This window comes from Magallana gigas, chromosome 2, assembly GCF_963853765.1.
Source record: "Magallana gigas chromosome 2, xbMagGiga1.1, whole genome shotgun sequence".
Classification (NCBI taxonomy): Eukaryota; Metazoa; Mollusca; class Bivalvia; order Ostreida; family Ostreidae; genus Magallana; species Magallana gigas.
The window spans coordinates 50,889,227-50,914,526 of record NC_088854.1 but is presented as its reverse complement, the minus strand read 5'-3'; the positions used below and the strand labels follow the sequence as shown (position 1 = coordinate 50,914,526).

Here is a 25,300-nt window from a genome sequence, read left to right as displayed (position 1 = left end):
CTCTGTGATGTCTTGTGACTGTCAACTTCCGTCTTTTGTAGGCAGACGAATGATATCATGATTTAAAAGACATTTTCAATAAATGCACGCGGTCTGCATCTTAGCAAAACATGTTTTTTAGTGCTGACGATGAAGATCAAGACTTTCTCTCCCCAGGAGGGTCTGTACAATGTCAAGTTTATTTGAAAAGTTATAATTTGTTGCAATTTCAGATATTAGGGGGTGGTTCATCATGTTCATGCACACCTGCTAAACAGTGTACATGGTGTAGACTGCTATCAACACGCATAATGTCTTTTAATATGATTGTTTTCTTGAGCAAAGCATATTTGTCTACAATGGAATACATATTTTTTTAAATATTCATAGCAAAACAATGGACAATTAGCAGATTATATCAGGTATATGAAACTATAGAAAGAATAATCTTACTGTTAACGCTCAGGTCACAGTAAGAATTTGTCCCATATACTTGCAGGGGAAAAAGACATTTTTATACATTACAAACCTTTTTGATCATGCATATGTAGTTAAGTCCACAAAATATCCATTTAATAAACTGTACCACGCCATTTTGTTAATATACACGTTTGAAATTGCCTGCCATTTTGTTGGAAATTGCACTTGGAATGTCTCAGGTTTTATCATTAAAATGGCGACCGTAAATGGCAAATTTTCAAACATGATGTTAAAAGTTGCAGTGATTTCATTGCAAAAACTGTTAATGTGGTAAAATGGGAATATAAAAGAGCAACATTGTAGGTATTTGAGACCAATCATAGGAAAATTTAGGCGAGATACAGCGCTATATAATTTTTTTATTTGCTACGAAGCGAGAATATGGGACGAATTTTCTATCGTTAAACCGGGTCCGTAGGACAACTGTCATTTTAACGATAGAACATTCTATCTAATGAAACTAAAACTTACAATTCATTGTCAAATGGGTAATTTAATTCTTAAATTTCTTTGATGCTGTTTCACAAAGCTGATAAAACCATGTAACATTGTGAGCGACTCATGTCACATTAGAATGGTAAAAGTTAGAACTTAGTTATATGGGAATTCATCATTATATACCTATAAAAATGATAAAATACTTACAAAAAAAAAACTTTCACATAAACTGATATAAATTTAATAAAGGCTTCAAAATTGTAAATGCAGAACTTCAGAAAAGAATCAAAGACTTAACTGTATACATGTATATGGAATATGGATCTAAATTTCCTTGGCAAATGAGATTATGTGGTCTCAAAGTTCTCATATTTTGTCACATCATAGGCGTCGAACAGGGGGGGGGGGGCTTAGCCTCCCCCCCCCCCCTTACTTTTTTGGGCATAGTTAGACCTAACCATTAGGCACATAACATCAGAGAGGGTTAAGCCCCTCACTCAGCCCCCCCCCCCCCCCCCCCCCCCCTCCCCCCCCCCCCCCCTCCACACTTTTTATACCCCCGCAAACGAAGTTTAGGGGGGTATATTGGTTTCACCCTGTCCGTCTGTCCGTCTGTCCATCTGTCTGTCTGTCCGTCTGTCCGTCTGTCTGTAGACGCAACTTTGTCCCCCCTATAGAATTTTTTATTACTGCATGGAACAGTTTGAAAATTTGTACATATGTTGAACACCATCTGAAGATGTGCACCTGCAATTTTTTTTAAGATCAGACAAGATTTAAAGATTTTATGACAGTTTTCATTTTCCTTATTCTATATATTGTACACTAATGTTGAAAAGTAAGCGAGGTAATCCTTACAGATTTTATTAATTAATTAATAGAAAACACTCTAAAATATATTTATATAAATACATCCAGATGGAGTTTTTTGTCTTTATGTCTTAATTAATAAAAAAAATTTATTTTTTATAAGTATTCTATCAACTGACAATGCAAAGTTTTTGTTTGTCAATGATAAATTCTTAGGAGCTAATGAGAACATCAAAGACAAGTGTGGCTGAATTCATTCGTCCCAAGGGAGCCATTATCTGAGCCATGGCTCAGATGGAGCATGTGTTTAGGGGAAATTGATAATCTGTAAAATGGGTGATGGTTTTGGGGCTATTTTAAAACTGTTTCATGTAAACCAAAAGGTCTATCATTATAAGGAAATAAATAATATAATTATTAATAAAGAAGTTAAACTATTTTTAGAGGTTGTTGAAATTTATTTGTCAAGTAATTTGATGAAGTGACCCTATTGGGCATTAATTTAAATGAAATTCAAAATTACTGATATGATTGTAGTGTTTTGGCAATTTTAAAATTGTTTGTAATATTAAATTTTCTTTTTTACATATTTTTACATAGTATGGTAATTATGGTAATGTTTTGGGAGTTTATTAAATTTAACAAACTCATCAAAGAAAATCATAGTCCTATGGGATCAATTTTCTGATATGGAGTTCAATTGTGCCATAGGAGAAAGTGAGGAAAATTTGAAACAACTAATTGCATCTGTCAAGACTCTTATTAGAAAGATATTGAAAGTTTTATCAACAGAAGAGCATTGCTTGGCTACCGGTATTTCTATTCACTGCAAAGGGAGGGGTTATTGTCATTTTGTTGGTTTTTCTTTAAATCAATTAAATTAAAAAAATATATCATCAAATACATACATTTGTAAATGTATTACTGTTATAGATATGTATTTACAGTGAAATTCTGACAATTTTGATTTTAATTTTTCTTTGTTAACTTTTTTTTTTTTTTACAATTCTAGAATTTTTTTTTTGTATGTGTTCCAAACCTTAACTACCGGTATTATTCAATTCAATTATTTGTCCCATTTGAAATTAGCCTAGCGGGGGTATTAGTCCCATTAGGACAGTTCTAGTTCTCACAGCAAACATAATTATTCCTAAGTTTACTTTGAAAAGATTGAAATATAGACAAGTTGAAGGCTTAGGAATTTCATTTTTTTTTTTTTTAAATTTTGAACTAAAGGTATACTCTCTATTTGACCTTTACTATTGTCTTATACAAATAGTTTAATTTACATGTACTACATTGAATATGTATCATTTTATTTTAGTACATATTAAGAATAAGACACTGAACTACAAATAAGTTCAAATACCCGTAATGCACTTACAAATCTTGATAAGTTACACCTGTACATGTAACAGGTATTAGATATTTACTCACTATGAATTAATGATGTGGTTTTTACAGATCAAAATTAGGTTCTTTATTTGGAGGAGGAAGTCAAGGTGGAAATGAATCCTTAACATACACTGCACCTAAGCAGCCAAAGAAAGCAGGTATGTTATATAATTATGTAAAAGTTACAACTTCCAAGTATAGTGTATGTATCAGGATTAATTTTCAGAAATTTAATTGAAAGTTTGTTTCACTAAGGTGAGTTTTTTTTATGATATTAATGTGCTACACGATTTATTGTCTAAGTTTTTTGTCTCAATTTTCACATAAACCAGGTAAAGATACTGTGTATGGCATTTTTTAAATGCAGTGTAGTCCAGATATTGATATGCTTTCACAAAGTTATAAATTGATTTAAAAGGGAAAAGATATGTACCACAGAAAAGGGCATACATGTACGTTGAATAATGAGCAGCTTTACGTTATTCTACTTTAATGGTTGTTGAGCCAGAATGTTTGAAAATTGATTTGAAATAATTGCAATAAATTTTTAAAAATCAGGTTCTTCCTCCAAAATTATTAAACTGTTTTTGTCTTTTTTTATCCTGTATAGCAGCAACTTTAAAAGGGTGGTTTTCAGACCTCTCATATATTTATGTGAAGTTCAAATTAATGTGTTTTACAGAACCAGCATCAGCTGCTTCACAGTCCAGTTCAGCACCTCAACTATTGTTTGCCACTGCAGTTCAAGCATACAAATAGTATGTATAGAACTACAGCAAAACTCGTTTATAGCAAATTTAAATGAACCATAGATAGAACTTCATTACAACTGTAATTCGTTATAGGTTTCTAGCGAATTTGTAAGAAATCTTATAGCAAATTCAATGTAAAATGGTCACCTGAAAAAACTTCAAAACTAACCTTTTGAAATGTTTACCCACATTCATTTGATCTTCTTTTATTTTACTATAAATAAAACAATTATTGTTAATTGATTGATTGATTTCAATACATTTTAGTGTTGATGGAAAGTATGCCAATCAAGGTAAACTGGGTGCTGCAGTTCTAGGATCCCATGCTAACCAATCTGTAAGATATTTCTCAGAATTTGATAATTTTGATTTTTAATATAAGTGTATATAATACCGGGAATAGTAATTAATATTGAATGAATAATTTTGTTTTTAGAAATACGAAAGTGTATTAATTATTTCTGTAAGCTCAATCTAGAATATCTATTTTTGTTTGCAGTACAGGGTCCTTCTCTATGTAACAAAAAACCAGCAAGTATCAAATGCCACAATTTCACCAGCATTTGTTTACACAGTAAGTAGCTGTGCTTTGATTTATATCAAATGAGTTTCATCAACTGCATTGGAAAAGTTGACCCAGACACCATCTAAACTTTTACATAAAAAACATTGCATCTACCGATATTGATTGAGGGTTATTTGCTACAAAAGATGATGTTGATGATAAAATGAGTTATTTTATTTTAAATACAGTAATAATAATAATATCTCTTTGTATCAAATAAATGTACTAAGAAAATTACAGTAGAGAAAAATGTGTAACCATTTGCTATAATGGGATTTGCGACAGATCTGATGGATAATTTAAAATGATCTTTCTATTTATCAGATATATTTTTCCACTTCTTTAAACTGACTATTTTTTTTCAGGTACAGACAAATAACTATGGGAGTTTTTATGACGACCAGAGGCAGACCTGGTCATTAATGTTTGACTCTGAGGCTAATGCAGTGCAATTTGCCAAGCAAGTGAGAATCCAGAATTCTTCTTAATTACAAACTTCTAGGATTATATATTAGCTTAATGATATAAAGCATGAAATCTTTAGATCAGGAGTGTTGTATACATAATTAAACAGTGTATGTAATATTTCAGGTTGCTTTGTCAAAAGCCAACAGTGCAGGAGGAGAGCTATCTAGTCTGGTCTCCCAGGACCTGCAGTTGGGGGATGGGGCGGCAGTGGATACCGGTGACATGGTGGAGGTCAAATACACGGGGTGGCTCCTGACCAACAACACACAGGGACAGGTAAACTCACTCACCTGGGGGTTTCTGTGTTACATTGCACATGTATTGTCAAATGATATGTGTATATTTAAGACACTAACTATGTTTGAAATTGTATCTTTTTTGATGAATTGAATTATATGCACATGTACTTTTGTTTTGCAGGAATTCGACAGCAATGTAAAAGCAGACAAACTCTTTAGATTCAAAATCGGAGGTGGTAAAGTAATCAAGGTAAGAACAATGTGTATTTAGAGAGATACAAACATTGTGACAAACATTTAAGTATTGAATCCTTATTTTTTGAAAGATATAGTCTCATAACTGCAACGGTGTGTGCATACAAATTGAATAACACGCGTTAGCGCGTTATAAAAATTTGTTTGCACACACCGTTGCAGTTATGAGACTATATCTTTCAAAAAATAAGGATTTAATGCTTATATTTACATTTTTTTACCTTCTTGTCTTGTACGCAAATGCGAATTATACCTCAAAATTACTGTATTATCCTACGGGTAAGTTCAAATTAATGGAAGAGCCACAGTAACAGCCACAAGCGTGATCTTTGATTTTCGCTTGTGACGTTGTATTTAGCAGCGTTAAACGTTTGTGACGTCACAATTAAAACTCGTGATTTAACCTATTAGTACCCTGTCTGTGTTATGGTGCTATATCTGCGGTAGCTTTACATGCAAAATATATGTGGAATGTAAATATTACTCTGTAATCTTTTACGTCTTTTAACATTATATCTATATACTGTTGATTGGCAGGCTTGGGACCAGGGTGTGATTGGAATGAAGAAAGGTTCTAAAAGACTTCTTGTGGTTCCACCTAGTCTCGGCTATGGAAGTCAAGGAGCTGGCAGTAAAATTCCACCCAATTCTACTCTTATATTTGAAATAGAGGTTGTACGGGTAGGTATTGTTCACAGCATAAGATGATAATGGATGATATTTCTGTTAGTTATTGATATGTGGGAGTGGATTTGCATTGATATGACAGCCTAACTTTCATTTGCTCAAAGTACACTGTAGTATGAAATGCAAAGTAATTTATTGTTGACACATTTTAAGGTTAAATTTGCCAAAACAGCTGATTCCCAGGGTCAGTCTCCTGCCCCTGCTGTGGACACCCCCCAGCCTTCTAGTACCCCATCCCCTGCAGAGGAAATGGAGGACGATCACACAATCAAAGGGAGAACCAAGTCCCTAACAGAGCACATGGTGCAGGTACATCAAACAAATATCTTGAAAATTATTTTATAAAGCCAATTAGAAAGACTGAATTGTTTTGAAATAGCATAAAGAGAATTGCTGTTGTGACAACCAGAGTGAAATGATATGATTTGTATGTGTAATATTATTTATTGAATATTTTTTATAAACATACAAGTTTATAAAACAAAAATTTCACAACATTATTGTCACAAATTTTAGATATAATCATAGTGAATGAGTCAGAGTACTCTTAGCAATTTATGTAATATTTCATTGCCTTCACTTGAAGGGGGGATCTTCAAACAAAGCCAAACTGATCTCCAGAATGGCCAAGATGGGACAGCCGATGTTACCCCTGGTGGGGGCGGTCCCAGCCCAGCAAGACAGTGATGAAGAGCAGGTGATGGTGGGTAGCTGTTCCAGATCAATGAATTCATGACAGCATATTTAGAGTTGTAATATACTTCTGTTGGTAATGAAAATGATGCATTGTGCATTTAAAAAACCTAGGGATAAAATAAAATTTGAGCATAGGTGTAAGTAGAATTGATTAGGATTTTCTTTATCCAGGAATCACCGCAGCCTGTGATGGATGCCCCATCTCAGCCTCAACAGTCAAACATGAACCCACCAGTAGCCAAACCTATTGCACACCATCCTCAACAACCAGCAATGCAGCCAACAGTTCAGCCATCAGTACAGCCGGTACAGATGATTCCACAGCAGCCAGCTTTTCTACAAAGTAAGTAGGCATTGCTTTGCATGCAGTCCCTTGATAACTACCGGTACAAACTATTTTCAAAGAACTAGAAAATCAACGCTGTTTTATGAAAGTTTGTAACTTAATTGTTGTTAATTTGCTATTCATTAAGTCTAATGTATAAAAGATGTGAACGCTTTATGTTTGCATTTTCTTTTTGTGTATAGAAATTCCTGCTGCCCAGCAGATGTCTGTTTATCAGCCCCAAATGGTACAACCAGGGATGATGCCACAAGGACTCCAGGTATACAAGTGTTACTTATATGCAGAAAAACACTGCATTATTTTATTGGGTTCAGTTGTGTTCATCTGTCCATGAAAAATGGTTTCATTAATTTTGCAGAATGGATTTCAGCCAACAAGTACATACCAAGCTCAGCCGCAACAGATGGCCGGAGGAATGCAGCAACCCATGTACACAGGTAAACTTTGCAACTCATCTGTATGTTGTGAAAATTGATCTTTGTTATCACTATTACTATCATCATGATAGTAACAGTTGTAATTTAATTATAAAACAATGATAATCTTAAAGGTGCTGGACAACCACATGAACAAAGTAAGACATCCCTGTGCACCATCATATTCTTTATAAATACATGTATGACAACAATGACTACACCCCCTCCCTCTTTTTCCTTACACACATAGATTTTTGTTGTTGAGATGAACCATTGTTATCCACTTTGTCCTCATTTAAGACTAGAATATCAAAACGTGACATTTTGAATTTTATTTTTTACACAATGACCAGTTGTTTGGGGTTTGATGTGACAGGTATGGGACTGGGTACGGGGATGCCTATGATGAGCCAGGCGGGAGAACCAGGTCTACCGCTACTTCTCACAGAGACCAGGCAACAGAACACAGAACTACGACTGTCTGTCGGCAAAATGCAAGACAAGATAGACCAGCTCCTGGAGAAGGTCTGTACCAGGCTAAGTGTTCGTTATTGTCTTGTCTACTTTGTTAGTTACTTGACTACTCCATGTGTTTGAAGTTTCAGCCATTCTCCTGGTTGACTGTCACTATCATCACATATTTTTGGTCTCTTTTCATAGAATCATCAGTTGTTTTATGCCTTTACTTGTATCATCACTTACTAAAAAAAATTTAACAATCGTATCATCACTAGTTGTAGGAATGTTTAGAAAGTTTAACATAAGTTTACAGGATTAGAATTTTAATTCTATTATAACAGTCAGTTGCATATTTATATCATATAAAGGTATTTTATAATATGATAAATTTATTATATGTGCATGTACATCAAACCAGCCACATCTTTTAGTTAACCATTTATATTTATCTATATTTAGGTTGATGTACTCCAAAAGAAAGGCCCCATGGCTCTGGAATCCTCCTTACCAAGCATGGAGTCCTCTGTTTTGATGCACAACATCGAAAGAATTGTGCAGGCATGTGCTGAATCAACTCATAGTCTCTTGTCATTCTTAATGTATATATGCAATTAGATTTTTAATTTTTGTACCTTCTGTTTGCTTAATTTTTATAGGAAAACGAAAGACTGAAGAAAGAGGCCTATGAAAAAAGTGCTAAAATAGAGAAACAGAATGACAAGATTTCAGAACTTTTGCAGAGTAATCAAATGTAAGTACATGTACCTGTAATTCTTCTAAGATTTTCTTTACTCTATAACAGGAACTTATTCATCATTTCTGGTTCTTTGTCATATTAGTGAATTTTACTTTACTCCAACATGCGTATATGATTCTGATTGAGATAAAATCTGATCTCTTGCATGTATTTCTGGACTGACTCGAAAATAGCTTCCCATGTAAAAAGCGTATTTCTTGTCTTGTATTTTAATTGGATGATCCCCTAAAATAATGGCCTCACTTTCTATAGATATGCACACAAATTTCATCCAGTATTATCTTTCTTGAGTTTCATGTAGACATTTATTTACAAAGGTATGTGGAGAAAAGCCAGAGTCTCCTGGAGCAGAGAAACGAGGGCTTCATTACAACTGCCTCTCAGTCCCAGGCCAAAGTCCTGGCTCTGGAACAGGAAAAGGTCAGTCCTCTACACAGGAGTTCCGTCCAGAGAATCGGAGATCTTCCTATTATTTCCTATATACATGCATAAAGATTTTTCATTTGGTTTTTCTGTGGAATTATTTATACATGTATATTGGGGGGGGGGGGGGTTCCACTTTCACCACTTTCAAGGAATGTAAAAGATTGTAAAGTTTAAAGGCCAAATGATGTAATTTATTATATTCACTGAGTTAAGACTGTGTTTTATAATTCAATGTGAATATTTATCAAAAACTTGAAAGTACTTGTGTAGATTTTGATAATCTGTAGGTCAATCTTGCAACCAAGTTGAGTACAGTGACTGCCCAGCTAGGGGAGGCACAGCTACAGTTAACGGAGCTGAGAGAGAAAGAGTTGACAGCCCGACAAAAGGTGGATAACTCCGACCAAGAGTCACGCAAAACGCAGCAAGAAATTCAGGCCTTGAAATCTCAACATCAAGGTATAATCTGTGGCTAGTAGAAATTAAGGCATTGTTATTTGAAATCTTAAATTTTTAAATATTTTTTTTTACCATACTACAATGTAACTTGATAATCAATATTTATTGTAGAGGATGAAGAAAAAATGGCAGAGTTGAGTAGAGAATTTAAGCAGGAAAAACAAAAGAGAAAAGAACTTGATAGTAAATTTTCTCAAATTCAGGAAGAAATTGCAGATATGAAATCAACAAATGAGACCCTGCAAAAGGTTGGACAATTAAACTAATTGTGATGAAATCAATATTTTTCAATTTTATTTGTAAATTTGTTTATCAATATACATGCACAAATGTTTAAATTATATACTACATACAGAATTTTGTTTGCCCTTCTTCACTTGCAAATGGTTTTTCCTATCTTGAATTCACCCAGACAAAGTTGTGTCTAAAGAGAGATAATTTGAGACATTGGAATTTGCAGTCTTAAATTCGCCCACTGACAACCAGAGTGAAAATAAAATGGGGGCAAATATTTCCTTGCTGTATATAGTAATGCAGTCAATTAAACATTCTGATGTCTATAACTTAAAGCAAACTGCCTTTGTAGAATCTGAGTGACAGAAAAAGAAAGGCAGCAGAGGAAAAAAGGAGAATAGAGGATGAATTTGAGGAATCAAAACTGAGCCTCGAGGTGGGATTTCAAATATGAAATTTAAAATTGTTTTATGAATAGTATAGCAGTTTATTTCAGAGTAGAAAAATTCAGATTACTGGTAAAAATGATTAATATGTAATATTAATTATGACGCATATACATGATCTTTATAATGGTGACTTCAAATTTAGCCATTTGATATAGATTAACCACCTACACAGTATATAGCAAATTGGTTGATAATCCTAAAGAGTGATGAGGTTATTTAGTGCTTTGTCTGAATTTAATAAGTAATGAATTTGTGATATATTTTTTACTTCAGCAAGAGATTCAATCACTACGTGAAAAATTGAGAAAACAGAAATCTTCTACAGGTGTGGTGGCTGCAGAGCAGGTAAGAAGTCAACAAGAAATCTGATTGTTACAGAGAAAGTATGGTCTGTGATTTGTAGTCCACAGGAATTGTTTAAGTATCTTTATCTTGTATATTAGATATCACAAGTAGAGGAAGAATTAAACAAAGAATGGAAGGAGAAATGTGACCGCCTTCTCAATGCTGCCAATGAAAAGCACAATAGAGCTCTGCTGGCGATGAGAGAAGAGAAAGAGGAATTAGAGGAAAAATTATCAGTATTACAAAATAAGGTATGCAACTGAAGATTCCACATATTATTCATGTACTTCATTCTGCAATTCAACCCTTTTGCATCAAATCGCAAGAATATAAAGTCTGAATTTTGATCATAGTTTCATTTAGTTAATATCTGTCTGAAAAATAAAAGCAAGATTTAAAATTAATCAGGTATTCTAGCAATCCATGATTTGCTGCATATTTGTTTGAATCAAGTTGATATTGACAACCTAAGATCTTTTAAAATGATTCGTCAAATTGAATAATTTTTTTTTTCATGGGGAAGTACATCAATATCAAAACTCAAATGGAGGTGACTTTTGTAGATTCAGACAATGAAAAATGAAAATGTAAGTGGAGATGAAAAACAGAAAGAACTAGAAGAGCAGTTAGAAGAAATGTCTGTATGGAAAGACAAGGTGATTAACAAAGCTTTTCACTTCAAACATGCAAGATTAGACATTATTTGAACATATTTAATCTTTAATCAACAAAAATAACACCTTTGTTATTGTCATGTTACTCCCATCTATTACAGTATGAGAAACTACGATCACAAGCTGCTGGTATGAAGGAGAAATATGAAGAGCGCATTGGAGAGCTAGAGAATGAGAAAGAGGAGTTAGAGTCGGAGAAAGAGGCTGTCCAGGAGAAGATCCTATCACTCCAGAAAGAGCTAGCCAACAAAGGGGTCTCCACCCAGGGCAGTGCTGCTCCTAGTACTGATATAGCATTAGAGGTAATAAATACTAATAAAGTCCTAGATATAGTCTTCAAGGTATTACAATGTGAGTACTGATGAATCCATGGAGGTAATAAGTATTTGTGTAGCTTTAGAGATAATAAGTACTGATATAACCGTGACAGAAATAAATACTGATAAAGTCCTAGATATAGTCTTCAAGGTAATGCAATGTGAGTACTGATGAATCCATGAAGGTGATAAGTATTTGTATATAGCCTTAGAGGTAATATGTACTGATATAGCCTTGGAAGTACATGTAATACACTCTAAAGTGCAAACACTGGTTTAAGAGGTAACAAGTACTTGTAAAGCCATCTAAGTACTAAGTACAGATATGTAGTCACGGAGGTAATAAAGCATTCTAGTGGTAATTTTAAGATGCATTAAATCCATGTATAAACAAAGATTGGAGTAAATGTTTTAATACCACACACTTACTTGCGAAAATTGCCGGAAGAAAGTATTAAGGGAATGAAGCATGCTGATACTCCATAGGATACATGTGTTAACATTGTATCTACAATATTAGGATTTTGAAAAGGAAAAATATATGTATGATATAATTTTTAAGCAGGTTTGTCATTTTATCTTACCTCATATTTTTCCTTGTTTATTCCCTAATATTCCGTCCTCAGTATATACTGTAAGGATCATCATACAATACATGTACATTACATTAGAGGACTTGTATTCACTAATTACCCACTGCCACATTCTCCTTTCTATTTCAGCCTCTTGTAATCCTTCAAATCTACAGTCTTATATATAATACATTTATTCATATTTTTTCCAGGTCAAGAAGATCATGAATTCTGTGTACCAGCAGCTGCGTTCTAACTTTGAGGCTGACACTGCTTATCAAGGAGCCGATGTCCTAGCAGCAATTTTAGGGGTTATTAAGGTAGTCTACAATAGCACAATTCTGTCTCAACATCTTGTTAGGTCAAAAAGATATTACATAGATATGTTCTCTGTCCTAATTCATTGTATTTTTTATTTGCAGCTATTGATTCAAGGTTTATATCTGAGAGAGATAGCAATGCTTATATAGAGATAATCTTTGTCAATGACATGCAGTTTTGTGAAACAAATATTTTTTTTTCATTGTTTCTAAATTACCCCTTTGTAAATGTTTGTGTGTTGGGATCTCCATTTTTCCTATTCTTTCTTTAATTTTAATTCGTAAACATGTTTTATAGAAATACAGTTAAAAGCTTACTATCATGTAAGAGGGCCCTGATATGTAGGTAAATGAAAGCCAGCCTAGGACAAAAACACAATTAGAGCAGTTATAACAACTGCTTGGACTTTTGATCGGATGTTACTATCTAGTTTGCTTATCAAAACAAGCTGCCAAATATTAACCTTCTTTCTTTAAATGTGCTAAGAGAAGCTCATGTATTCATTTATAGAATTTCAAAGTTTTTCCTCAAGGTCTGCTTTGTTGTGTAAAATTGACACTGTTTCAACTGAAATATACATTCGTAGATGAAACCGGACAAATGTTATTGCATTAAAATTATTTATATTAATTAGCCAATGACCAGACTGTTACTGTAACCATAAGTTGACCCTGCCTTTATCCAATCAAAGTTTGACATGCTCTGTCCAAAGTCTAAGCTCTTGTTAAATGGCTCTACTGGTCCTTCATATCAATACATATACATAAATATAAATTTTTCATTACTACTCTAGGAAACAACTCTTAAGTTGGTCCAGCAAAGTTCTTCACCAAAAGAAACTGGAGATGATGACGAGGAAGATGATGAAGAGGAAGATGAAGAGGAGGAAGATGAGGAAGAAGAAGGAGATGAAGAGGAAGATGATGAAGAGGAGGAGGAGGAACAAGAGGAAAAAAGTGATGCCAAGGAGCAAGTCAGTAAGGAAGAGCACCAAGAGAAATTAGACACGCAAGGTAAGTGTATGATGCAAAATTCAACAATAAAATGATTAAAGCACAATCTTTTAATACATGATAATGATTAAATCAACATGTAATTTAAATGCAACAAAAATTAAATGTGCATATAGGAATAATTTTTTAAAATTTCTTTCTACGACTAGAAGAGGTACCTATAAATGAAGAGGAAAATGAAGTAAATGATTCCTCTTTAGAAAATAACATTGATAAACCAGCTAATGAAAAGGGGGAAATTAATTCTGAAAAGGAATCTTCTGAAAACCAGGAGAGGCCACCTACTGTAGATGACATCCCCCCACAGGCCAGTCCTCCTCCCCAGGAAGAATCAAGAGAGGAGGGACCCAAAGTTATTGAGCTAGATAAAGACAGGGGAGACGAAGTGGCCTCGGATGGGGGGAAGGAAGAGGCCCCAGATGGGGGAAAGAAAGAGACCCCCAAGGAGGATGGAACGAAAAACAAGTTTGACGACTTTGAAGTTCCTGCAATTGTTTCAAGAGAACCCCCACCAATGACAGATGAGGAGGATTCTACAGAGAGTGAAAAGACAGAACAAAATAATGAGTAATTGATCTCTTATTATATTTTACTGTATTAATACGGATATCTACAGTTATTCATTAAAACATTTTAATATTAATTGTTAGATTGTTATTCGTTTACTCCTAAGTGTTAAATTTACAGCATATATGGTTGCTGCAGTATAATCTATGTTTGTTTTAATCAATTTTCAAGGATTTGGTGAACACTAATTTGGTTTTGAGGGTATTTAAATTCATGGACAATGGTTTAACTAATAACAGTTGTTATCAAGTATCTATAATACGTGTACAAGATGAGCTTTGATTTTGTTGATCAACTCAACAACAAAATGCAGTAAAATTTGTGTTGAAGGAGTATTGATGGTATGAATCATTTAGAAGTGCTCTCTTTCTCTTTGTTGTAGTCCTTTGTTTGGGGAGGATGACAATGTAGCGGATACGTTTGGTGATACTTTCCAAACGACGCAGCCAAAAGACCAGAAGGAGGATAAAAAGAAGAAACCAGAAGTCAAAGACTTAATGGAGGATGTAAGCATTAAACTGAATTACGTCAAAGGAGACATTCTAATTTAATGATTAGTATTGTTTTAACAATGAACAGAATGTTAAATGTCAAATGCACACTTTAACAGTGCATGCTCAATTTACGTGGAAAACTGGTGTCTCCTAGTTGATTCAGTACACATTATTGTACCAGTACACCCATTTATAAATTTTGCATACATGAGAGATTGTGAAGATAAAAAGTATTGAGTTACATGGTAGTATGAATCTTATTGTTTTTTTGGTAAGGAGGTGTCTCATCCCTCTTTAAGGTCAGACGACACGTTCCTCAATTTTAGATAACTTTTTCCAGGAATTTGTTAATGGTTTACTACTACTTTGTCAAGCTTTCCTGCAAAAAATTAGGGTACCTTACCAGGCATTTCTGCAAAATACTAGAGTATGCAATTTCCCATATAATCTTCTTGAAAATACACTTGAATTGCTGATATAAAAATAAATACACCTACAGCAGAGCGAAACTCACAATATTATAACTATATCTCCGCCAGGGCGGGGCTTTGAACTCACGATCTCTAGAACCTATACGCTTCTGGCAGTGAGCGGCTACGGTTCTAACCACTCGACCATCTAGACATATAACCAAATCCAAGTAAATTTTGATCATTTTTAAAGTAATTATAAAATTAAAATTTTTTATTGGAACTTTTCATTACGAGGAGATACAAGAAAGATTCTCGAGGAACGTGTCGTTTGACCTTTATAGAGAACAATGTCATAAGATACAGAAAAACCAAAATCCTCACAATTAACTGAATGACAAGTGGTAATTTTTCTGTTGTTGTAGGACACCAAGCAGGCCCCTCCCCCTCTGTTTCCAGATGATGATGATGAAGACGATTTAGACTGGCTCAGCTAGCACAGCTGGGCTGTAGGAGGATAAAGGACTCTGTGATATTTTCATTTCATCCCATCTGTTGATCAGATACTCCAAGCATATTGTGGACCATTCGAATTCCCCACTTGCTTTATGACTGTTGGTTGAATCAAAATAATGGTGCAATTCTTTATGTAACTGTTGATATGTTTTAATTTTAATTACAAGCATACAAATCACAGTTAGACTTCAGATTTATAAACACACAGATCTGTGTTTATTTTTAATATGTAAGGTTGAACAAGATTAATTACATTGATGTATGATTCCAATAAAAATATTCAGTAACCAAAGTACATTAAGTTATGTAATTTATTTCACAAAAAACTTGTTTTGAAAATGCTATTTTTAGCCGGGTTCTGCTGAAAGCAGAGTCCTGGCTGTAGGCAGGCAAATCGCCAATGTTACTGTAAATAGTACAACATCAAAAGTAAACAAAAAACCAAATAGCGTCAAAGTGAAAGCTTCCGCTATACCAAATAGTTACACAAAGAGCCACGTTTTGTCAAAAGTGTTGGCATTTTGTTTTGTTTTTAATTTCGAGAGAATTGCCTATCTTTTTAAGTTTTCTTATTAATAATGTGTTTTAAAAACAAGACTATGCATTTTGGACACATACAATGTGCATGAATTTCCATGAACTACTTTGCTGCGCGTTGAAGAAATGGGGATTGAATATATATATATATATTTCAGTCTTTACTACACAATATGCATAAAGACACACCAAAAGAGCCCGGCTTTCAGTACTTCAGTACTTTGATTTTATTACATATATATAGTATAATTTACAAATGATTAGACACATGTTTGAACAACATAGGAGGTCTTCAATATAAAAAGTAGTATTTTGTACAAAACTTTCAATTGCAGTTCTTTGATACACAATGCTAAAGCACAGGTCATCATCTTGGGCATTCCTCTTTTTTGTGTACTATTTTTCTAAACTGCTTGGCAACAACAGCGTGATGAATGCACATAGTACCTCCACCTCGTTTAAACTGGGTCATCTAAAAAAAAATTCATGTTTGAGCCTTTACAGTAACTGTGTTGTAACATAGACGCCCCCCCCCCCCCCCCCCCAAAAAAAAGACTGGCATATATTCGTGTTGGTTGTTTATTAAAGAGGTATTACTGACTTGCGATTTTAGCATATGTAAGATACAGAACTACTTAAATTACTGCCAATTTGATTAGTAAATGTAGAAAAAAAACTTTGAATTGGGCAGTGCTGTTGTTGAGTATATCAACGGGGAAAATGTTGAGGCCCCTCAGATGTTGAGATCATCTGATGGTTTAATTGTGAAATAGTTCGCTATTGCATGTACATGTATAAAGGGATCTATACTTGCTGCACTGATGACTGGGTAAAAGAGAGGGACCATCACCTGTCTTGGTGATTATTTGATTACGTATTGGGGAATGATTACTTATGGAGCTGGATGGTTGTTGCCATTTTTATACTATATTAATCTCCTTCAGATGAATAGGTCTGTGTAAAGTTAGATTTCAATCTAAAATATATAAATTTAGTAAGTAAATTGAGTAAGAAATAGTTTATGGTCAAACATATCATATTTAAGATTTTTATTAAGGCAGATTTAATGGGTAAATTGTTGACAACCCATCCTTTATGCCATGTGGGCTGTGCAAACGCTAGGGAATACCTACACTTCTGTTAATATCACCAATACAAGCCCAATCTTTTTTCTCTGTCACTGCCCACTTGGCATGGTCTATCGTGGATTTGAACCAGTATTTGTCTTCAAATAAAACCTCCTTGACATCATATACCTATAATTCAATATTCGCTTATTATTATTTTTTGCATTCAAATATCTGCTTTCTTTTAGATGTATGGGAAGCATGCGGTTTTTAGAAAAGATGATATATGTATACCTTATACATTGAACAGTTTGTTGTCAAATTTGGATGCCAAGTTTCCACAAATAGATTGTCTTTTAAATTTTTAGCCACCAAGGAGTGGTAAAGATCTGTATAAAATGAAGTATTTAAAAGTGTTCAGTAATGCATTTCAAAACATTTATTTAAGAATTGTCTCTTTTCATGTAAAATTAATGCAGTTTAATTAAAATACCTTCTAAGCTAGAATTTTTAAAACCCTAACTGAGTTTTGAATTTCTGACTTGGGCAATATCTTTTGGTGAAAGAGTGATGTGGAAAAATATCACATACAAGCATATTTACCAATCAAAATGACTGTGTATAAAAATACACTACGTATTTCTATACCAAGCTGTACAAATATAAGAACAAAGGAATAATATGGATCGTTTTCAAAAATATAATGCAATATGATAAGGCGTCAGCTGCTAATCAACAAGTCAGGATTTCGAATCCCCCGGGACTAAATGCATTTTATGGGCAAATATTGTACAATTTGAAAATCAGTAAGGGTGATAATATACCTATTTTGAATATGATGCATGTTCTTTCATTCACATTATCATCTCAAGGTGTTTTATAATAACATCCTAATAGAAGGGACTTTTATGCAAGTCTGTTTTGAATGGTTAAAATAGAGGCCTTTAAACAATCTTACCTTTGCCAAATGATGCTGATTTCGCATATCCTCGGAATGACTGTCCCTTGCTCGTAATAAATTCCGTCACTATAGGTCCATTAGGACCATTTCTGTGATGATTCATTTTTGTGGTAAACTTCTGCAGCAGCGGTTTACTGCCGTCATAAAATATGGGCTTAGTTAAATTAAATATCTTCTCTGGAATATAGAAACATGAACATTTTTAAATTGTTTATTTCATATCTAAACATTGCTGTACATTTAAAAAAAAATGTTATGAATCTTAAAGAATGTTGTTATGATTTGAGACATCAAAGAAAGTTTAACGCTGAATAGAAGTCAAACAAGAAACACAATTGGTAAAAATTAAAGGCAGTGAAGGTCAAGTTCAAAAGCATTTGTGGCACAATTCAAGGAAATCTACATACTTACCATGGTAGATCTCTATACTAGAACCATTTTAACAAGAGCTTGGACTTTCGGTAGTTGGTGACAAACAGCATTGTGACGGAGGACTGTCTATTTCATTGTTGGACACTCAGCCATTGCTCTTTGAAATCAACAAGATTTGTCTGGCTTTTGAGCTAAGACTCAGCGTCATTTTTAACTTAATTTGACGCAAGAAATATTATTGATAGAAACGTCCTACTGAAAGTCCAAGGTCTTGTTAAAATGGTTCTAAGTAACAACTTATTCTCTTTTTTAAAATTATCATATTGATTGTGAAATTTTGAGTTCAACTGCTTTATTTTATAAACAATGAAAACGAAATTCAACCCCCAACCCCCCTGCCCTAAATGAAAATTTAAAAGATACCCATTTCTTTCCTATATTTCCGGTCAAGACTGATGCACAGGATGCTCTGGGCCTTACTTATCTGATGTATATCATAACTATACTTCTGTTTCTGGGGTGCTGGGAAGTGAGGAACACTCAGGATTAGCCAAAATCCAGAATCTCTATCAAAAGCAAAAGCACCTGAAATATTCATTATAATGGATTCTAGAAAGATACAAAGGCACCTGAAATGTTCATTAAAAAGGAATTTAGAAAGATACATGTATATGATAACTCCAATAGATAATTAAATAGATAAATACATAAAAAATAAAGCACAAAGATTGTTAGAAAACACAGTGTTTGTAGACCTTTCATGTGGGCTCCAGATTCTGTGTTATCTAAGACGGTGGATTTGGGTGGTTCATCATTGTACATACCATACTCCTCTGGTATCTGCAATTTTGAATAAACCAACTAAATAGCATTCACGTGTCGTTTGCAGCTGTAGAGAAAATCACGAGAGAGAGAGAGAGAGAGAGAGAGAGAGAGAGAGAGAGAGAGAGAGAGAGAGAGACTTGCTTTCTGGTAGATCTGCTCCAATGTGAAGTATAAAGGGTTCTTGTCAGGTTTCTGAATGTCAACATCTTTAAAGGACCACGTCGGATTGTTGGCATCTAGGTAGTAGAATTCTTTTCCTGTTGTCTTTTTTGACATTTCACGTGTGGCTTTAGGAACTTTGTACATCATAAACCTTAAAATAAAATGATGGCTACATGCGATACATTTTATGTGAAATCTTGTATTTATGGCTTAAATTGGGTAATAGAAGTAGCCTTACCAATCCACAGGATCTCCAGACATTGCTTTACAGTTCAAACAAAAGCAGAATTCCGCACACAGTAAAATCAGAACACTCAGAAAAGGATCCATACCGATCTTTACAAATCATGACACAGCGGACGCAATGGCGCTCAGTTTACTAATCTGTTTATTGGAATGCTAATCCTTTATATCGTAGATTTCTATATTCATATTTTATTAAAAAGGGAAATTATACTTGATTATAATCAAAAATTATAAGGAAGTACATTGTATCATGAGATGCTAAAATATGCGGAATGTGATATTTGGTTAATGTATCAATTGTTTTAATACTTCCGTGTACGGAATCATCAATTATAGGCTGAAATTTCCACTTTACACACTTATATGTACATATAATTCGTCAAAGTTAGTGTGGCTGTTTTACGAGGGTTTGATATACATGTAACCGGCACAACTTAGACATTTTTGAATCATCAGGTTAATTTGATTATCCATAGAGTATGTCACTAATATTTTTAAAGTACTTTCTTTAGTACTTATCTTTTACAGCCTTGATAATTCTCTTTGAATTTAATATTCGCTCTTAGTTTTGATATATCTAATTCTTCTTTTTTCCAAGAATGAAGGCTAAAGAGCGGAAATTTGATTTGTACTCTCTCAATTGGTTTCACTTAGAATTAGTCGGATATTATTCCAATTTAATTTATTTATTAAATCAAACCATTAAATGGTGCATGGTGTACATTTATTCACTTTATTCAAATAAATGCGAATAAATACGGTTAATACTTATTAAAGAAAAATTAGATTTTATATATGTATTATACTTTTGCATTTATTTTGACTTCGGGCTTCATGAAAAAGTGAAATTACCTAGGTTTGTTAACAAACAAATAATATAGTGTCTGTTCCACCCTATCTTGATCAACTACACAGATTCATTTGATTTAATTAATTCTAGAACACCTTGGGGTCTGTTGTCTGGGAGAGGATCTCGGCAATATCTGGAAATAATTCTTGGAAAGAAAATAGATTGTTAAAACAGATTAACGGAATGTGCATGGATTCAGGTGTTTTTTTTAATTAAATTGTTTTAAATAATCTTTGAATAAAACAATGTTAAAATTACATAATAAAAGATCAAATATGATAAACTAATCCTTACTATAGAGACTTGTCAGAGCAGATTTTAAGACATATCACACAAACAAAATTAAAAAATAGACTCAAGAAAAAAAAAATAGAGATCTTGTGAACCTGTACCAGAAGCCCTACGAGGAAGCCTGCTATTTAAGGGACTAATAGAATCATTCATTATTACGAGTGTGGGATAGTGAAATTCCACCGAGGGGACAAGATTCACGGTCTAGGACGAGGCTTTGTCGAGTCCTAGACCGTGAATCTTGGCCCCGAGGTGGAATTTCATTATATTACCTTAAAAAATGATGTTTGACAACTTTCTGTTATGACGTTCAAAAGATTACTTTAAGTTTATTCCTCCGCGTGCTTTAAATAGTGCAAGTCAAAATGAGAGCATACGACAGTTTTTTAATTAATAATATGATAAATTGTAATTAATTAAGCAACACAATTACTTAATGGATAATCTCAATGCACCATTTTGCATTTCCCTACAGCAGACAACGTTTGTTTATGTTTTAAAACGGCGTAGTAATACACAGTGTAAGACAGAAAAATCTCACACTGCTGTCTCACACCGGACAAACCGATCTCACACCGGTGATAATGCGAGAAAAGTAAATTCTTTTGAAGGTTCTTGACAACTCAGCAAGAATTAAGAATAAAATCATTGACAAAGTATTCAGTCGATGTTCCTGTACCTGCATAAAATCGTTTTAACAAAATAATAAGTTGATTGATGTTCATGAGGCCAACTTCCTTGTGTGTATATATATATATATATATATATATATATATATATATATATATATATATATATATCTATATATATATATATCTATATATCTATATATATAATTTCTTCTCAAAATTTTGGAAGTTATTGAATATTCAAAATGTCTTCTTTTTATATTCAATATATATTGAATGTTTATATCATATGCATACAATATATCATCAGTGTGAGAATGCAAGAAAAAAGTCCTTGAAGGAGCCAAGACTATTGTCTCAGAAGTTTCATTCATTAATTTCTTTAAAAAGGATATGTTTTCCAATAATCCATTGTCTGTCGTTGTCGTTTTCGTCGATGTAATGGTAAACTTTTCATATTTTCATCTTCTACTCCAAAATCATTGGGCCAATTTCGATCAAACTTACGCAGAGTATCCTTGAATAAAGAGAATTTAAATATTTAATTTTTTTATATGAAGGGCCACAACCTCTTTCAATGGGAGGTAATTTAAAACTATCAAAAAACTGTTGGAATTAAAAAAAAAATCTTCTTCTTAAAAATCACTAGACCAGAATAGCTGAAACTTGTGTAGAAGCATCCACATGTAGTAAAGAAATATTTTTGTTTAAATTACAATCCCTTGGGGTAGGGTTGCCCACAATCGTGGATAAGGTGGGTGAATTTTTACATAAAAACGAATAGAGAGAAATCTTTAAAACTTTTATTCTAAAAAACTGAAACAACCATACAACTCGATATTTACAATAATAATATCTGGGGAAAAATATAAAAATCAATGTAAGCAAGATATATTCTATATTAACTTGTCTAGATATTTTCTATTTGATACTCTAGGTGGTCTAAAGCTAATCAGTTACGATTATTGTTTCGCAGGTGAGCGATGTGGTTCTAGGCATCTTGTTTTTTGTATTCACAAAAAAACAGTTTAGTCTTTTATTTTTAGTTTCATTTCTATAAACATATTTACTGCGACTCACATGAAGCTATATCTATATCAATTTCTATTTTTCGTAGTCGCTCAGGTTTACAATTCATGGGCAAAAATAACATTTTGCTAATTCTTAACTCACCGGGATTTCAGTATGTTTTTGAAGTACATGTATATAACAAAAATGATTATTGGATGAAGGTTGCCGCGAGACACATTGAGCGTTGCACACACGGTTAATAAACATTTCTTCTTTTTGAGCATTCCTGTTTTTCTTTCACTAGATTTCTAAACTGTTTGGCCACTCCTGCATGGCGTAAGCACATCGTTCCCCCGCCTCGTCTAAAATGGGACTTCTGAAATAAACATGGAAATACTAGTATTCATATTCGTGAAAAAACTAACTGCTCATTGATATAATTTCTCGTCGCTCTATAAAAGGTGTACGCATTGGAGAGGGACAACATTCGTTTATAATTGAATATGGAAAACGATATCACTCCCTCCCATGTTCACTATGAATAAAAAAGAGATAACTGACTTACAAACCTGTATGTACGAAAAGTACTACCTACCGCTCTGTTTAAATCGCCGATACAAGCCCAATCTTTCTTCTCTGTAACTGCCCACTTGGAGTGGTCTATCGTGGATTTGAACCAGTATTTGTCCTTAAATTCCACTTTCTTGACTTCATATACCTGTAATAAGAAGTGTTATTTGGAAAATTTTTGATTATCGACGCTCAGAAATCATGATATATAAGATTGTCCTCTAAATCTTATATATCTTGTCCTCTAAATCCAAAGCCACTTCTAGAAGGCATTTGGCGGCATTAAAAATATCTACCTTGTATGTTGAACAGTTGGATCCTAAATTCGGGGACCAAGTTTCAACAAGTAGATTGTCCTTCAGATCTGGAGCCACCAAAGAGTCGTAAAGGTCTTTTTGAAATTAAACCAGTTGCGTTTTATGAACTTATTCAAAATATTAGAATATGATAATTCAAACAATATCTTACTTTGAAAAACGTAAATGGGTTGGACAGTAGAAACTGTGTGTGTATAAGTTCTCTCCATAGTTAACTACAAGTATTTACCTGCCCCAAATGACGCTGATTTGGCGTACTCACGGAATGTCTGACCACCTTTCGATTTGAAGTCCACCACAATTTTGGTGGAACTTCTGGTATGGATAACACTAGACAAATTTCGTAAGAAAGGCTTATTGCCATCATAAAACGTTGGTTCCGTTATGTCAAATATTTTCTCTGGAATAAAAGAAAAGTCTTTCGATTAGCGTTCCATTTCTAACTTAAATAGCTTGACGCGTTCCTGTTCATTAAAACGGGTGATATAAACATCTATCATAAAATTACCGATTTCCTCCATAAAATTCAAGTCAAGCGTTATACACAGAACGGTCTGGCCCTTAACTAACTGAGAAGGCCCATAACTATAGTTTTGTTTCTGTGGTGCCGGGAAAAACGGTACACTCAGGATTAACCAAAATCCGGAATCTTTATCGAAAGCATATGCACCTGAAATATTTATTGTAAAGTAAATTTTTAGCATCAAATCAATTTCTAATAGTAAAACACAAAGCGTTTCTGAAAAAATAACAGTTTTAGGAAATGTCATAGTTTTAATTTTAAATTAACCGAATTTTATTCTTTTCTTTATATTCCCTTCGCAAGGCATTCATACCATATTTTATTTTTAAAATAAATGTTTATTTCAAAATAAGATTTGGTGTTATGACTATACGATAGTCATAACATCCAATTCTATTTTTAAATAAACAATTGTGGGAAGTTACTTCCACCCGGCAAATTAGAAATTTACAACAGGACAGACCTTTCATGTGAGCTCCAGTAGCCTGGTTTGTAGTGAAACTTGTCTGCGGGACAGAGTGTGACGGTGGTTGATCGTTGTACATGCCATACTTCTCGGGGTTCTGACAAATATAATGTAATCATAATATAATCATTACATTTAATGTAATGTAATGTAAGAACTTGCATCTGAAATAGCCTTCCAATCATTTAAAACAGAGAGAGAGAGAGAGAGAGAGAGAGAGAGAGAGAGAGAGACTTGCTTTCTGGTAGATTTGCTGCAATGTGTAGTATAGAGGGTTCTTGTCAGGTTCCTGAATGTCGACATTCAAAAAAGACCACGTCGGATTGTTGGCATCTAAGTAGTAGAATTCTTTTCCTGTTGTCTTTTTTGGCATTGGTCGGGTGGCCTTTGGAACTTTGTACATCATAAACCTTGACAAAAAATCTTCACATTCAATACAATGTAATAGTATACCATACTTCTTGTGAATGCCTTGCGTAAGGACTATAAAGGAAAGAAGAAGCCATACCAATCGACAGAATCTCCCAACGGGGATATACAGTTAAAACAGTAACAGAATTCCACACCCACAGCCAGCAAAACACCTGTAAACGTAATCATGCCTGGACTCATTGCGTCTCCAAAAAGAATTAACAGATTGGAGAACAAGACACGATGAACACCTTCGTTTGCTGATTGGGACCTTACTCTCACATTTTCAAATATATCCGTAAAGAGCGACTTGTGACTTCGCGGAAATCTCGTGTCATAAGGAAGAAGTCTGGTACGTAACTCATGTGCAATATTTATCAATCAAGGTACAGCTGTCCACTTATCAATGTTTTGTGTAGTATATTCTTAAACATTATTCATCTAAAGTTTTATTGCGCGCGTATGGTTCTTCTATTTCGTTGGTTCATATTATTATCCAATAAATATGATTCTCTATTAGTAT

The 25,300-nt window shown here is 33.7% G+C and overlaps 3 protein-coding genes across 6 annotated transcripts; 1 reads left to right on the top strand and 2 right to left on the bottom strand.

Moving 5' to 3' along the window:
* Position 1: 1 nt before the first annotated feature.
* LOC105335721 (FK506-binding protein 15) lies at positions 2–15,832 on the top strand. Of its 3 annotated transcripts, none has more exons than XM_034443787.2 (31): positions 2–160; positions 3,172–3,260; positions 3,785–3,860; positions 4,122–4,191; positions 4,354–4,428; positions 4,785–4,883; positions 5,011–5,163; positions 5,308–5,376; positions 5,919–6,062; positions 6,222–6,377; positions 6,655–6,771; positions 6,936–7,107; positions 7,293–7,369; positions 7,469–7,547; positions 7,661–7,684; positions 7,903–8,051; positions 8,445–8,543; positions 8,642–8,736; positions 9,060–9,162; positions 9,456–9,627; positions 9,739–9,875; positions 10,214–10,297; positions 10,584–10,655; positions 10,754–10,906; positions 11,219–11,311; positions 11,431–11,631; positions 12,431–12,538; positions 13,333–13,552; positions 13,705–14,119; positions 14,502–14,625; positions 15,449–15,832. In XM_034443787.2, the coding sequence occupies exons 1-31, from the start codon at positions 111–113 to the stop codon at positions 15,518–15,520; spliced, it is 3,747 nt and encodes a 1,248-aa protein (XP_034299678.2). In that variant the 5' UTR covers positions 2–110; the 3' UTR covers positions 15,521–15,832. The 3 variants fall into 3 exon arrangements, with proteins under 3 accessions (XP_034299678.2, XP_034299677.2, XP_034299679.2); XM_034443786.2 differs by having other exon boundaries at positions 13,702–14,119; XM_034443788.2 differs by lacking the exon at positions 7,661–7,684 and having other exon boundaries at positions 13,702–14,119.
* Positions 15,825–19,978, bottom strand: LOC105335720 (deoxyribonuclease-2-alpha). 2 transcript variants are annotated; one of them, XM_011439759.4, is made up of 8 exons: positions 19,702–19,978; positions 19,443–19,614; positions 19,232–19,316; positions 18,957–19,061; positions 18,102–18,281; positions 17,438–17,532; positions 17,210–17,332; positions 15,825–16,548 (listed from the first exon to the last, which is right to left on the bottom strand). In XM_011439759.4, exons 1-8 carry the CDS (start codon positions 19,791–19,793, stop codon positions 16,444–16,446), a joined length of 957 nt encoding a protein of 318 aa, XP_011438061.3. In that variant the 5' UTR covers positions 19,794–19,978; the 3' UTR covers positions 15,825–16,443. The 2 variants fall into 2 exon arrangements, with proteins under 2 accessions (XP_011438061.3, XP_011438060.3); XM_011439758.4 differs by having other exon boundaries at positions 18,900–19,061; positions 19,702–19,975.
* Positions 19,979–22,501: 2,523 nt separating this feature from the next.
* LOC105335718 (plancitoxin-1) lies at positions 22,502–25,095 on the bottom strand. The gene is made up of 8 exons (XM_011439754.4): positions 24,875–25,095; positions 24,605–24,776; positions 24,364–24,463; positions 23,886–24,047; positions 23,607–23,777; positions 23,357–23,451; positions 23,086–23,208; positions 22,502–22,866 (listed from the first exon to the last, which is right to left on the bottom strand). Exons 1-8 carry the CDS (start codon positions 24,976–24,978, stop codon positions 22,747–22,749), a joined length of 1,047 nt encoding a protein of 348 aa, XP_011438056.3. The 5' UTR covers positions 24,979–25,095; the 3' UTR covers positions 22,502–22,746.
* Positions 25,096–25,300: the final 205 nt, after the last annotated feature.

Bases quoted from the DNA above. Each gene is read 5' to 3' on its own strand.
- LOC105335721 (XM_034443786.2), top strand. From the start codon at position 111: ATGTTTTTTAGTGCTGACGATGAAGATCAAGACTTTCTCTCCCCAGGA. The intron at 161-3,171 runs GTCTGTACAATG...TGGTTTTTACAG, and splicing joins GACTTTCTCTCCCCAGGAGG to ATCAAAATTAGGTTCTTTAT. The intron at 12,539-13,332 runs GTAGTCTACAAT...TTACTACTCTAG, and splicing joins CAATTTTAGGGGTTATTAAG to GAAACAACTCTTAAGTTGGT.
- LOC105335720 (XM_011439758.4), bottom strand. From the start codon at position 19,793: ATGGATCCTTTTCTGAGTGTTCTGATTTTACTGTGTGCGGAATTCTGC. The intron at 19,615-19,701 runs GTAAGGCTACTT...TTTTATTTTAAG, and splicing joins TCTGGAGATCCTGTGGATTG to GTTTATGATGTACAAAGTTC. The intron at 17,333-17,437 runs GTATACATATAT...ATTGAATTATAG, and splicing joins CAAACTGTTCAATGTATAAG to GTATATGATGTCAAGGAGGT.
- LOC105335718 (XM_011439754.4), bottom strand. From the start codon at position 24,978: ATGAGTCCAGGCATGATTACGTTTACAGGTGTTTTGCTGGCTGTGGGT. The intron at 23,778-23,885 runs GTAATTTTATGA...CTTTTATTCCAG, and splicing joins GAATTTTATGGAGGAAATCG to AGAAAATATTTGACATAACG. The intron at 22,867-23,085 runs GTAGGTAGTACT...TGTTTATTTCAG, and splicing joins TCGGCGATTTAAACAGAGCG to AAGTCCCATTTTAGACGAGG.